Source organism: Monodon monoceros, unplaced genomic scaffold, assembly GCF_005190385.1.
Source record: "Monodon monoceros isolate NGI ecotype Baffin Bay Population unplaced genomic scaffold, NGI_Narwhal_1 Super_Scaffold_21, whole genome shotgun sequence".
NCBI classification, from domain to species: domain Eukaryota; kingdom Metazoa; phylum Chordata; class Mammalia; order Artiodactyla; family Monodontidae; genus Monodon; species Monodon monoceros.
Genome location: NW_021703778.1, coordinates 62,133,184 through 62,148,226, shown reverse-complemented (window position 1 = coordinate 62,148,226; position 15,043 = coordinate 62,133,184). Strand labels below are relative to the sequence as shown.

The 15,043-nt window shown below is 40.4% G+C and overlaps 1 protein-coding gene across 1 annotated transcript in view; it reads left to right on the top strand.

Moving 5' to 3' along the window:
- The first annotated feature begins 378 nt into the window (after positions 1–378).
- Positions 379–15,043, top strand: part of ADAM10 (ADAM metallopeptidase domain 10) — a 111,161-nt gene continuing 96,496 nt past the window's right edge. Inside the window, exon 1 of the mRNA XM_029237638.1 lies at positions 379–875. Within this exon, the coding sequence (XP_029093471.1) occupies positions 821–875 (55 nt within the window). The 5' untranslated portion in view covers positions 379–820. The remainder of the gene's footprint in view (positions 876–15,043) is intronic.

The following is a 15,043-nucleotide window of genomic DNA, read 5'->3' as shown; positions in this document are numbered from 1 at the left end:
TCAGAAAGATATGACAGGCTGTGTTTCTGCTGCTGGAAGGTCTTTACATTTAGGTTCTGATTGTTGGCGGCTGTCTCCTTTGTAATTACCGCTTGTTCGCACTTGGCTTTTTTGGTGGGGGACTTTGCTTTTGTTTACTTAGTAGACGTCGTGCACTCTGAGAGGCAAAAAAAGAAGTAACCAAAATCTCCATTCCCTGTGAAGTTAAGAAGTGGACAGCTGCCCCTTGACTCTCCCATTTTAACCCAAGAGACAATTCTCAGCAGCTCTAAGAATCAGCCCTACGCGGTCCGCAGATTTGCGCTCCGGTCCGGGGGCGGAACCCCAGGAAACCCCGCCTCCCAAGCCCAATCCCCGCTCTCCGCCTGCGGACAGGAAGCAGCTGCTGGCCTAGGAGCCCGGGAACCAGCCGCAGTGCGCATGCGCGCGCCCCTGGGGCACCCGGGGGAGGGGGAGGGGCGGGAGGAAGGGGTGCGGCTCCGCCTGCTGGTTGGGCGCTCGCCGGTCACGTGGCAAGGAAGGAGGCGGAGGTACCGGGCTCGGGGGGAGGGAGGTAGAGAAGAGGGAAGGAGCGAGGGAAGGAAAGCGGGGAAGGGAGGAAGGAAACGAACGAGGGGGAGGGAGGTCCCTGTTTTGGAGGTGCTGGGAGCTTTGCCGGCCCCTGAAGTGGGGCGAGAGGGAGGTGCTTCGCCGTTTCTCCTGCCGGGGGAGGTCCCAGCTCCCCGTGGAGGCTCCGGACCAAGCCTCTTCAGCTTCTCCCTCCGGATCGATGTGCTGCTGTTAACCCGTGAGGAGGAGGCGGTGGTAGCGGCAGCGGAAGATGGTGTTTCTGAGAGTGTTAATTCTGCTCCTCTCCTGGGCGGTGGGACTGGGAGGTGAGGCACGACCCCGAGAGCCGGGGGCGCGGTGAGCACGGCAGACCGCGCAGCGGCAGCGGCGGCCGGGCCGAGCGGAGCCCAGTCGCTCCGTGTGGCTGGCGCGTCAGTCAGCCCGGCCGGCCGGCGGCGCCACTCGGGCGCGCAGCGCTCCTCGCTCCCTATTGTCCCCCGCGCCCCGACCGCGTTCCCTTCCGTGGCGGGCCGAGGAGGCTCCGAGCCTTCGGCGAGGCCTTTCCCGCCCCCTGCCGCCCCAGCAGCAGGGGAGCCTGGGGTCGCCTGCCTGAGAAGCAAAGTCGAGATCCGGGTCGCCAGGCGAGAGCCGGTGGTGCTCAGGCCGGCAGCACCATCCCTCCAGCCTGCTCGACGGGCGCCGGGGCGGGCAACTGCCGCGGGGCCGCCGGTCTTTGCCATCCTGGTCCCGCGCTCGCCCTCCTCACCCTTCCGCCCCCAGCTCCTGCCTGGTGGCGAATTCCGGAGTCCTCTCAGTCGCGGAGAACCGCCGCGCAGGCTCGTGAGAAGTTGCGATTGTATTGTTCTTTACCGGGCGCGGCGATCCAGACCGACCCGGTTCTGCAGAGGGGCCGCCCGTGGAGGGGTAACAGTGGTCTCCTTCTCGTCTGAGCCGGGCGGCTACCGCTCTCCAGAGTGCCCCGCCTCTGTCCGGGTGTTCGGAGAGATATAGCGGGAGGGTGTGTTTATGTTCAGTGCAAACATTTTGTTGCCCAGGGGAAAGGTTTTGGTGGTGAGAAAGATAAGCCGTTTTCGGGATGTTCACTGATCTGTAGGCTGGAGTGCGTCTTTTGGAGGGACGGTCCCTCGGTGACCCAACTTGAAGAGTTTTCTTAAACTCTCAGGTGGAGTAGACATACAGTGTAATTAGTGGATTGTCAAAACAGTGGCAACCCTCCACCCCCCACGTTGGCGTTAAGTGTGCTAAAAGCGTATAATTTCTTGATTACTCCAGCTTTGAAGACGATTTTCATTTCCAGTGTATCCCAGGACCAACTGCATCATTTTGTTGTTGTGTAAAGTGCTTTATTTTAGGTTAACTTTTTGACTTCCTCCATAGTATACTTAAAGACCTTAAAATATGTTTAAGAGAATTGGATTGGAAGTTTTTCCGGAGTGCTTTGGATTAGTATAGATAAATTTGATAATTTAGAAAATATCTGAATATTTCATGTAGTGGATTGTTTTCGTTCTTTTCTTTGTAACTTTGACTGCAGAGCCAAGCATATTTTTGTCCTGTCTTCTACTTCGTCTGAGGATGATACTTTGTAGGTAGACTTCTATTGTAGTTTGTAGTGTTCATTTTCTAGCGAAACAGATTAGGAGCTTCTAGTAGATGTTTAGTTTGAAATATCTGTGCTGGATACCCTCTATAAGGGCCTTTGTTTTTACATTTGTATTTAAGTTCTAAATGTGGCTTACAAGAAATTTCTGTTTTCACTTTTTATCAGACACCGGTTTCTATGAGGTAGTAAAAAGTAAGGCATCCACGTGAGGCAGTTTAAACTCCTGATGAGCAGTAGTCTATAAAATGTCCTTTGCTTTTCAAGAGTGAAACAGTAAGAATAGAAACTGGTGTATTCTGATGGTCGAAGAAAAAGTATAAATTGACAGCATAATCTTTGTGGGCTAAGGCCCTTTTTAAACAAAAATTTTCTAAATTCAGAACTCTGGAGTCATTTATAAAGTACCATTTCGCATTAAACATTGGTTAAAAGGCTACTTACTTTTTGATGTTTGTTTTAAGCAGAACTTTTTCAAAAAGACACTAAGAAATCTTTTATTTTAAAATTAGCATCAAGATTGTAGCTTTTGGGCGTATGGAGATATTTGTAATTTAATTGTAATGTATAATATTTTAATTACAAATCTGAGCTTTTATGGTCAAGTTTGTAAGAAGTTTTTATGAGGATGATAGAATACATTCAGATTCTCTTATGAGAGACTGAATATGTTTGTGTAGATTAGAAGAAGCTGTAGTGGAAATATGGATTTAACTTTAAAGTATAAATCATTTTTAGGTACTTAATTATCCTTTTTAGTTGCTTTCCCCTATCCGATTTGTCAGTCACTGTTTTGCATTAGTTTTTTCTTGCTCTTAGTGTGTTGGTGGGAAGCTGGAAAAGAGAATGTGTTTAGAATCATAAAACTAAACTTTCCTAAAGTTGTCCATTTCTTGCACATGTCCCAGCCTATGCTGTATTTGTAGGAAGATACCATAAATTTTCTAGAGTTTAATGTCTATTTAGACATGACTCAAATATATACATAAAAATACTTTATTTTATGCAACCACATTATAAATTTATTAGAACTTCTGATTAAGTATAGCCCAAAGAATTTTTATGTATGTGTGAATTATACTTTTTAACACAAATATGTTGGTGAGTTGATGTTTTTTCTTTCTCCTCTTTTAAAAAAATTAATTGGTGTGTTTGAGAGGTCCACAGGTATTTTAGCTGTAGCAGTAAATTCAATCCCATGTTTTGGTTTAATGAAATCATACTTTAAATGAACTTTAGAATATGACACTTTTTTTTTTTTTTTTTGATGGAGGCACGGCTTGTGGGGATCTAAGTTCCCCGATGACCAGGGATCCAACCGGGGCCCTTGGCAGTGAGAGTGCGGAGTCTTAACCACTGGACTTACAGGGAATTCCGACATGTTTTTTATATTAAAAAATCTGGTGTAAATGCTTCGCTTTGTAGCGTGCATTATAAAGAAATAAGTTTTCTGGAAGTTTGGCCAAAAGTATCAAAGTTTAAGCTTAAACTATTTCACTTTTACCAGCAAGTAAGGGCCTATGATGAAATTAATAAAGGGGACAGACTTCTTGTCTTCATCTTTTTTTAAATAAATTTATTTATTTTTATTTATTTTTGGCTGCGTTGGGTCTTCGTTGCTGCGTGTGGGCTTTCTCTAGTTGTGGCGAGCGGGGACTGCTCTTCTTTGCAGTGCGCAGGCTTCTCCTTGCGGTGGCTTCTCTTGTTGCTGAGCACGGGCTCTAGGCGCACGGGCTTCAGTAGTTGCAGCACGTGGGCTCAGTAGTTGTGGCTAGTGGGCTCTAGAGCGCAGGCTCAGTATTCGTGGTACACGGGCTTAGTTGCTCCACAGCATGTGGGATCTTCCTGGAATAGGGCTCGAACCCATGTCCTCTACATTGGCAGGCGGATTCTTAACCACTGCGCCACCAGGGAAGTCCTGTCTTTTATCTTTAAGGAGCTCTGACTCTTCATCTTTTCAACCTGAGATTGATAATCCAGTTAGCTGTGTCATCTTGAGAAGGCCCATTTCAAGCCATCCCCTACATTAGCAGTATCTTTTCTGTGTGTGTACAGGACCTCTCTGAGTAGCAGGGTTTGAGAGAACTGGGCATGGCAAGCACCTCTGTCTTTTCTGATCTCCCTTTTATAACTTGTTTAAGATCGTCAAGGGTGTTTATTATCTAATATTTTAAAAATTATCTTACGGACTTGTAGGATGGAGCAGGGAGAGTAAAGGGACATTTCTGTGATGTCTGCTGTGTATCTGATATTGTTAGAAGTTTCGCTTTTCAACATGTATGAGGGAGTGGTGATATTTTACATTTGAAGAAACAGGCTTGAAGAAATAATTTTTCTGGCATCATCCACCTGCTAAGTGGTGAATTAGATATTCAAACCCAAGCCAGTTTGACCTCAAAGCCTAGGCATTTTACCCATTGCCCCCTCATACCTTTTTAAAAATAATTAATTAATTAATTATTGCCTGTGTTGGGTCTTTGTTGCTGCACACGGGCTTTCTCTAGTTGCAGACAGCGGGGGCTATTCTTCGTTGTGGTGTGCAGACTTCTCATTGAGATGGCTTCTCTTGGGGAGCATGGGCTCTAGGTGCGCTAGCTTCAGTAGTTGTGGCACAACAGGCTCAGTAGTTGTGGCACACAGGCTCAGTAGTTGTGGTGCACGGGCTTGGTTGCTCCGTAGCATGTGGGTTCTTCCCGGACCAGGGCTCAAACCCGTGTCCCCTGTATTGGCAGGCGAATTCTTAACCACTGTGCCACCAGGGAAACCCCTATGTCCCTTTTAAATGGGCTGAATTTAATCTTAAATGATGGAGGTTTAGTATAAGAACAGCTTACAGTTTTGGGCTAAACTTGCTTTAGCTGTCAATTTTTGTACTTGGAAAAGGGAGCAATACTAAGGATAAATGGAAAAACTGGAATAATCCTGCCAGTTAGATTCCTATGAGGGCAGTAACACTGCTGTCTAGCAGTGTGAAGGCTTTGCCTTAGGACTACTGGGGTGGGGACAGTCCTGTCCTAGCTAGGTTGCAGGAAATAGCAGTACTGAGAATAGTTCTCAGGGGGTGTAGACTCTCTTTGATGTTGGGTGAATTCATTCTGAAGCTACTACAATTCCAATTAAACAATGTGAGAACATGTACAGTTAGAACATTGCTGTTTAGTCACCAGTGTTTATTGTATGTCTATGGCTCGTAGGAGTCATGACGGCACAGTCTCGAGTGAGAAGAGAAGAAAAAACATTGAGTTTGTCAGAGTAGACAGAAATGCCAAGATATAAAAATAGAGTTCCAATTATGTATTGTAGCTGCAGTTGAAATGAGGATTTATTAAGCTGGAGGGACATCAGCCAGTTGGGGAGAGCTTTTTGAGATAGAAGAGAATGGCTTATAGTGTAGTAAGATGCATGTAGGCTTACTTGCCTGGAATGGAGAGTCCATGGCAGGAAATAAGGAGAAATGCTAACTGGGCCATAATGACTGGGACTCTCATTATTCATATAATAGGCCATGATAACTATGAAGAAGAGTATTGTGGAATTTTGGTTGGCTGAGCAGTTGGGTTATGTGATACAATAAGGAATAAATTAGCTGCTTGATGAACTGGGTGATTGAGTCCTGGGTTAGGGTAGTGATTGTAAAACAAATACGGGTACAACAAGAAATCATATGGAAGAAAAACTAGTAAAACTTGGCAAATGTTTAATGGGAAAGTATCACAATTTATTGAGGGCTTACTCTGTGTTGAGTTTGGATCTTAGAGGCTGTTGCATTGGAGAGAGTGTAGTTTTATAAAGCTTTGAGGACCTCAGCCTTTGAAGTTGAAAGTGTCTAAGATCTTGAATCTAGATTGAAGGTTATAGGTTGGGATGTGTGTCAGAGTTGAATTTTATCCTACTTGCAAACTAATACTTTTGTTGGGCATTGGTTAAAACTTTGCACAGTCCTTCAATAATCTGTGGTTAGTCACTTGGGAAGCACTGTTCCTGACAGTTGGGAGATAGAAGTTTGGTGAATTTGAGGTGGAGGGGAGAAGTTAAAGGTACATTAACGAGTATATTTTTACCTTACAAGTATATATTTACTGTCCTTCAGTTGGAATTAGGCTCTTCAGTTCAAGAATATGCTTGAGGGCTTCCCTGGTGGCGCAATGGTTGAGAGTCCGCCTGCCGATGCAGGGGACACGGGTTCGTGCCCCGGTCTGGGAAGATCCCACATGCCGCCGAGTGGCTGGTCCCGTGAGCCATGGCCGCTGAGCCTGCGCGTCCGGAGCCTGTGCTCCGCAACGGGAGAGGCCACAACAGTGAGAAAAGAATATGCTTGATACTGCTGATTATATGTGAATTGTGAAATTCCTATTTCAGACACAAATTGGGGAAAAGAATGTGACTTCTGCGTTTGAGGCAAATGTACATATATGATTTGTGGAGCAGAATTTCCTTTCGTTTATTTTTGCTTGCATTAATGATTGCAAGGGATATATATGTACACATTTTTTGAACAACTTTGAACTTTGGATTTAATTTTCAAAAGAATATGGATAGAATCCTATACTTATGAGTTGGTTAGAATATTAATTTGCTTCTTTTTTCCTAAGAATTAAGTGGGATAAGTTTGTAAAATGCTGAAGAGATTGTAAAGTGCTGTGCAAATATTGTTAAAAATATGTTGTTTCCAGGCCTAATTTCATTTGGAATCTATTAGTTACAAAATATAGATAAATAAATGTATTTTTAAAAGTTGAAATACTAGAACATCGTTATCAAACATTAGCAACTAGAATTTGAGAAATCCATAATTCCTTCTCGAACACGGTTCTATCACTTTTTAATATTAATAATTCAGTCTTTTAAAATGCCTGTTATTATGAATTTACATCATAGTATTTATGTGGTTTTGTAGCTTTTAAAAAATTAATGTGTAGTTAAAATGTATACACAAGCAGACACTGAAATATTTATAAGTAGTCTGGAGATAGTTTTGGTTGTCACAAGTTGAGGGATGCTTACTAGCATCTAGTGGGTAGAAGCCAGAGATGCTGTGAAACATCTTTTACAATGCATAGGGCAGCCCCCACACAGCAAAGAATTATCGGGCCAAGATGTCTCTAGGGCTGAGGCTGAGAAACCCTGCTCTAGCAGGAATTTGCTGTCTTTGTCCTCTTCATCTTTTTTATTGTTTTTGTTATTTCTGATAGCTTACTGTCTTGATTACTCAAGTCACATAAACTCCCCATATTCTTATCCTGTTGAAGCCTTCCTCCTCCAGTGTTCTGTGCACTACAGTTAGGAAAAAAATTTTTTTCCAGCATTGCCCATTCCTCATCTTTGAGTTTGCATTTGGGAAGAAAATCTGATTCTCTTAATTTATAATAGTGATTGAATGACTGATAGCCCATGAGGATTATCTAAAAACCAAAGCAAACCAGCTTCTTGTTAACCCAGAAGAGCCATGGATTACCAGGATTTTAGTTTCTGTGGAAAGATACTTTGAGGCACTTAACCAGTAGCTTACTCTGCAAATCTCTCTTCAGAATTAGTTCTATTCAACTTCAACTTTTCACAATTTATTTTCTTCAAAATTTTAACTCATAAGTACTCAAAAACTTTCATGTCTTTTTCATAACTCCATCCCTCCCTCCCCTTATTGTCATTGGTAGCACCTTTGGCAGAATTGTTTTATTTACACATCAGATTTCCTGGAAGGAGGTGGAGGCAGATGGTTTGGGGTACAATATGGGAGAAGGGTGGGGTGCTGAGAGTAGGTTTAGGATAAAATGCAAAGTGTGGGGTAAATATATATCAACATTGCAGTGGTGGCTGGAGCCATTTTGTGTGTGTGTGTGTGTGTGTGTGTATGTGTATGTGTGTGTGTATGTGTGTGTGGTGGGCTGAAAGTCAAAGTCCCTTCTCTGTACTTACGTTTGCATTTACTTGAAATGGTGTAAAGGCATTTCAAATCAGCATAGAAATCTAAATTATGTACCTATTCCACTTTTGGATTTTTAAGTTGTATTTCATAAGTAGTTGAAGTTTAATACAATTGGTAGGTTTTCACTATCGATGTTTTATGTCCTTTGTGATAGATTTAGTTTAAAATTTATAGTTTATAATTTCACTTTGAGCCAGCTAACTTTACTATTTTTAATTCTTAGAGACGAGCATATCTGAAAAAGTGGGTATGTTGGAATATGCTTATAATTGTAGACATACTCTCTTATTTTGAGCTTTCATTTGTAACTCTTAGGTGTAGATATTTGTAGAAAATGATTTGACTGGTTTCTAGTGAAAAAATAGATACTGTGACTTAAGTTTGAAGTCACAATTTAGAAGTAACTTTTCCAAGACTGCAGTAAAGGCACTTAAGTATATTGCTGAAATATAGGACACTATAGTTCCTGGAAGTCTACCTTTGTCATACAAGAGAACTGCTTTGTTAATGGTATTTAGTGCTTCAAGATCAGAGTGAATACATATCAAATATAAGAAGCATTGGTCAACCCAGTGTGATGCCTCAGACACAGTTGATGACTCAAGTTCCTTAGGAAGGAAATACACTTTAAAGTTGTGGAAAAATGCTCTTGGTTCCTAATTTTAAAATTACACAAGTGAAAAGTCTGTAGAAAACAACTTGATTACAAGTAATTTTTCTGACGAATGGAAGTGTGCCAGCCTTAGCTTATTCTTACACATCCTCTCATTTATTGTAATTGAGTTTTTCTGTAAATAGGGAGATATGTAATGTCAAAAGATTTTTGCAGATTTCTTTCCCCCATCCTTAAGACTGTACTGTCAACTTTCTTTGATATTAATAGGAAAACAAATTTATTTCTTACATAATATTGTTCTTCCACAAAAAGGTGTTATCCACCATCAGTAAGATATACTCTGTTTTTCCCCCCGATGTTAATGAAATTTTCATTCTGCTTTTTTTTGCCCTATTCTTTTTTTTTTTTTTTTTTTTGTGGTACGCGAGCCTCTCACTGCTGTGGCCTCTCCTGTTGCGGAGCACAGGCTCCGGACGCGCAGGCTCAGCGGCCATGGCTCACGGGCCCAGCCGCTCCGCGGCATGTGGGATCTTCCCGGACTAGGGCACAAACCCGTGTCCCCTGCATCGGCAGGCGGACTCTCAACCACTGCGCCACCAGGAAAGCCCGAAAAAGGAAGCTTTTGTTTGCAAGCATTCCTGAGAAGTAAGATGCTGCCTACCCATGGAATATGGGAAGTAATCATAATGGTTAGCATTTATGGTATACTTACTATATTCCAGGTATGATTCTTAAAGTATAATGAGGTTGTTAGATTCTGCCTTTGTACGAAGATTGGGTCATTTTGCCATCAGAGCATAATTTAGGCTCTTTGTACTTATAGTATTTGAGCCATTTGACTTTTCGTCAGTCAGGTTCTTTGCAAGGTTTTTTGTTTTTCTTCGTTTTTTTTTGACATTAGAAAATGTTTACAGTTAAGACGGGAGAAGCACCTTAGAGAACATTTTATGCATAATACCATTTCAGTTTTGTCACAGATAAATTTATACATGTATTCTTTTTTTTTTGTGTGTGTGTGTGTGTGTGTGTGGTACGCGGGCCTCTCACTGTTGTGGCCTCTCCCGTTGCGGAGCACAGGCTCCGGACGCGCAGGCTCAGCGGCCATGGCTCACGGGCCTAGCCGCTCCGCGGCATGTGGGATCTTCCCGGACTGGGGCACAAACCCGAGTCCCCTGCATCGGCAGGCGGACTCTCAACCACTGCGCCACCAGGGAAGCCCCCTATACATGTATTCATTTTTTAAAAGCTTGAGGACAGATACTAAATCTCTTGATGGTGAGATATAGGTTATATCTTTTACAAAAGTATCTATTACAAAACTTTTGTGATACGGAAAAAGAAAAAAACATTTTTTAAAGTTGGATTATCTTTAGTAAATACCATTATCCTGGTGACTTTGAAAACAGTCACAGGAAATAAAATACTGTTCTCAAATTGTGGAAAGGGAGAGAGCGCCTTAATATCTCCAGTGGCAAGGAGACCGAGTTGTTTTTTCTACTTAGAACCTGCTGGCCATTTTTCTGCCATTCCTGTATTGTAGGTGATTTTTTTTTTTTGGTGTTGCTTTACTTTTTTAGTTTTTTTTTTTTTTGAAAATTAATTATATGTTTTCTCCATCTTATAGGTCCAGTCCAATTATTCTTCTACCAATTTTACACATAGGCATTTGCTTGATATACTGTTTAATTTTTCCTATCTTTTTATCTTAAAAATGTATGTATTTTCTGAAAAGTTGGAAGTATATATAGTCCAGTTAACATTTATATACCTTTAACCTAAGTTTATTAGTGGTTATCTTTCACCACGTTTGCTTTATCGCTCTTAATATGTATTCTTTTTTTTTGGTTCTGAACCCCTAAAGTAAGTTGATACCCTTAAAATCTTAAGTATGCATCTCGTAAGGTTAAGGACATTGTCCTTACATGACCAAGAAGATTCTTTTTTATTTTTTAATTGTTCAGATTTCCCACGGAGCTTGTAGGTACTAAGTACCATATGAGTTTATTATATGTTTTGTGAAGGCCAGATTTCTGGCAACTACAACTAAGGACTAGAAAGTAAAACACTGTTGGTATGCTTTTATGTATAGGTAAAAAAGAGTAATAGTAGAGAAAGGAGACATTGACAGAATAACTACACAGCAGGATGGAGCTATTTTATGTAGGAACAAGGGCACAATAACATAATAGCCTAGAGGTTATCATATCATTATGACCTCTTAGGTTAAAGATGTTAATAAGGGTGAGCCTGGCTCAAGAAGATGTTAAAGTAGAGGGGAAAAAAAATCAGTAATGGTTCAAAAGGAAAGATATTAGGCACATAGATAAACCCCAATTATCTAGAAATTTTGCTCAGTGGAACCTGTCATTTTCCTTTGATGTCAGATTACTAACATCTTACTGTACTCTAGGTTAAATGTACTTTATTTTCATCATTGTCTAGTAACAGATCTGTTTCTCCATTGTTAAGGACTTTACATGATGAGAACGTCTTCAGTGAGTATTCTATTCTTTATCAGAAGGGAGAAAAGGAGTTAAAGATTGCCATCCATTGAGTCCTTCCTGTTACCTTCCCTGTCATTCATGTTGCCCTGCTTGGGTAATGTATCAGTGATAAAAGAAGCTCCAGTTCTGTATTCAGGGGCAGCAACAGAACATTAGTTTTTTTGCATTGTTTGTTGTTGTTTTGTTTATTACTCCTAGACTTGTAGGCTATGATTCCTTTTGTACAGATCTATTTCATCTAAATAAAGGATTTAAATTAGAGGAAGAAAATAGTAGTCTGTTATGGGCCACAAATCACATGTTAATTTAAATGGCAACAGACCTTTGGAAGAAGTTGTTTCTATGCTGGTACTTACTTATTAGTTGTGTTAAATAACCCCTAAAATGATGATGACCTCTATATTTGTATCTCCAGCCCAGGACTCTCTCTTGAATTCTAGACTCCTGTTTCCCAGCTACGTCTCCAGCTAGATGTCAGATGTCTGGTGGGCATCTGAAACTTAACATGTCCAAAACCAAACCTCTGATTCCTCTTACCCCAGTCTTTTTTCCTGTAGTCTTTCCCATCTCAGTAAATGGGAGGTCCATTCTTAAGTTGCTTAGGCAAAATACTTTTGAGTTATCCTTGATTCCTCTTTTCACTTACACCCTGCATGCAAATCCTGTCAGCTTCTCCTTTAGAGTATATGCAAATTTTGCCAACTTCTCATTAGCTCCACTGCTACAGCATCCATCTCACTTTAATTACCGTAATACCTGCTAACTCTTCTCCCTGTTCTCTTGTTCTCCCAGTCTCTTCTCAACATAGCAGTCAATGTGATTGTGTTCAAAAGCTGCTTTGGTCAAAACCGTCCACTGGTACATTGTATACTTTAAAATGGTTAAAATGGTGAGGTTTACGTTCTGTGAATTGTACCTCAACAAAAAAGTAATAGCAAAATAAATAAAAAAACCCATTCAGTGGCTTAATATTTTAAGTAAAATCCGATGTCCTTATAGTGGCTTCTAAGGCCCTACCTGAGGTACATGTATGCTTATTCTCCCTACCTCCTGCCCCCCAGTCCTTCCCCACTGTTCATTTCTGCTCCAGCCACACAGAGCTCTTTAAAAATTGCCAGGCTTGCTCCTGTCTCAGGGATTTTGCACTTGCTGATCCTTTTACATGGAACAGTTTCCCCCTTAGATTGCTGTATTATCTACCCTCTTTCTTTTTTAAGTTAAAAAAAAAATTACATGGTGGTGAAATACACGTAAAATTTACCAGCTTAACCATTTTTAGCTGTGTGGTTCAGTAGTATTTAAGTACACTCACATTGTTGTACTTTGCTCTCTTTCTGAGTCTTTACTGAAATATTATGAAGTCTCCTGATTACCTCATATAAATACATACATATAATACAAACCCCTTCCTTGGCATTCTCTATCCAGTCACCCCGTGATAACACTCTTATAGCCATCCGAAGTTGTTTACTTGTTCACAGGGAACTCTATTCAATATCCTGTGATAACCCATAATGGAAAAGAATATTAAAAAATATATACGTATAACTGAGTCACTTTGCTGTACAGAGAAATTAACGCACCATTGTAAATCAAATATCCTTCAATAAAATAAAATAAATTGATTATGCGCCCAAAAAAATGAAGTTATTTACTTGTTTGTCTTACTGTCTGCCTTCCTTCTCTAGAATAAAGTTTTCTAAGGTCAGTAATTTTGTTTTGTTAGCTGCTATATTCCCAGCATCTAAAACAATGCCCATATAGTATATAGTGCATATAGTAAGTGCCCATTATATGTGCTGAGTGAATAGATGAATGATTACTGAACTAGATAATTTCACTTTTTATGAATTACATAAGAATTCCAATTTTCTAAGAGTATGTCTGGAAAAAAAGCCTTCAGAGCTTATAATTAATCTTATTTACTTTAATTGACTTTAAAATGGAATGAAAATACCATTTTTGTTAGTGTATTGGTTTTGCTCATTAGTTTTATATGCCCAGTTAATTAAAAGAATTAGGTAGGTTGAATGGGTTAAAATATTCTTTATAGAAACCAAATTGCTTTTTCTCAACTAATATGTGTTCCTGTTAAAAAATATTATTAAAGCACTTAGCACTTGTCATTCACTGCAAAAATTAGACTAAAAGGGGAAATGTAGAACGTCTTCATGGTTATCTGATTTTACTCAATGAAACTTGTAAACTTTGCTATATTCCTAAGATGAAACTTTAAAAAACCCATTTTCATTTTAGGGTAAATTTAGAATCACAGAATGTTTGAGCTAGAAGGAAGTTTTGGGAATTTCCCTGGTGGGGCAGTAGTTAAGAATCCGCTTGCCAGTGCAGGGGACACGGGTCCGAGCCCTGGTCTGGGAAGATCCCACATGCTGTGGAGCAACTAAGCCCGTGTGCCACAACTACTGAGCCTGCGCTCTAGAGCCTGTGAGCCACAACTACCGAGCCCTCATGCCACAACTGGTGAAGCCCATGCTCCTAGAGCCCATGCTCTGCAACAAGAGAAGCTACCACAATGAGAAGCCTGTGTACCACAATGCGGAATAACCCCTGCTTGCCACAACTAGAGGAAGACAGTGCACAGCAACGAAGACCCAATGCAGCCATAAATAAATAAATAAATTTATAAATAAATAAATTTATAAAAAATAAAAGGAACTTTTGTAGTTTTGGGTGGGTCGCTTAACCTCTCTGTGCCTTATCCTAAGATTAATTGTATTTGCCCTGCAATGTTGTTATGAGGGTGAAATGAGAGAATACATTCATTCATTAATTTAACCATAATTTACTGAATTCTTACCTGTTATGTACTGTACACTATTCTAAGCCCCTTATATATATTAAGTAATTTAATCCATATAACAACACTGTTAGGTATAGATATTGCTATTTCACTTATTTTACAGACAGGGAAAATGAGGCACAGAGAGGTAGGTAACTTGTCCAAGATCACTCAACTAGTAAGTGGCACAGTTGGGATTCTAACACGTGACTTATAAATAAAGATAATGCTTGGTAAACTGTTGAAACATAAAGTAAGATATGTTGACCATATACTTCCACGGTTATTGAAAAACTTCATTACGAAAAGGAATATAACATTTTTAACTGTTCAGAAAGTCATGCAAAATGGTGATGAAAGCTGCATAGGTAATTGCAGAGACAAATACCTGAAATGCACTAATAGCATCAATAGAAGATTAAAAAAAAACTTACCTAGCGAACAGATCTATAATAATTTTAATTTTAACAAGTAGCACTTTGCAAATACTAGACCTATTAGAAATTCTGATGCTTCTTGGATGAGTATCATAGGTCACATTTTCTGATGATTGATTTATGGCTTTCTTATCAGCAAGGTATAGGCTGCTTTCTTTATAAATTCATATGAAAAAGGAAATTTCCGTGAAACGTTGAGTGGATTCATTAATTCTCACAGCAAACATTTACTGAGCACCTGTTTTCTTACTCTGTTTAGGTAATGAGGGTACATCATTGAACAAATCAAAGTCCTTGTTCTCATGGAACTTCTGGTGGTAGAGGGATATGTCAATAAAAAATAATATGAAGAAAGAGCAGGATATTAGAATGAGTATGATTGGGACATAAGCTTTTAGATAGGGTGATCAGAGAAAGCTTCTGAAGAAATTTTGTAGATATCTGAATGAAGTGTGCCAACCCTGCTTTGGAGGAAGATGTTCCAGGCAGAGGGACGATAAAGAGACTAATGTGGCTGTAATACACAGAGTAGAGGGAGAGTGGTAGAAGATAAGGTGAGACCCGTATGGAAGTGGAGTGGGGGAATGCAG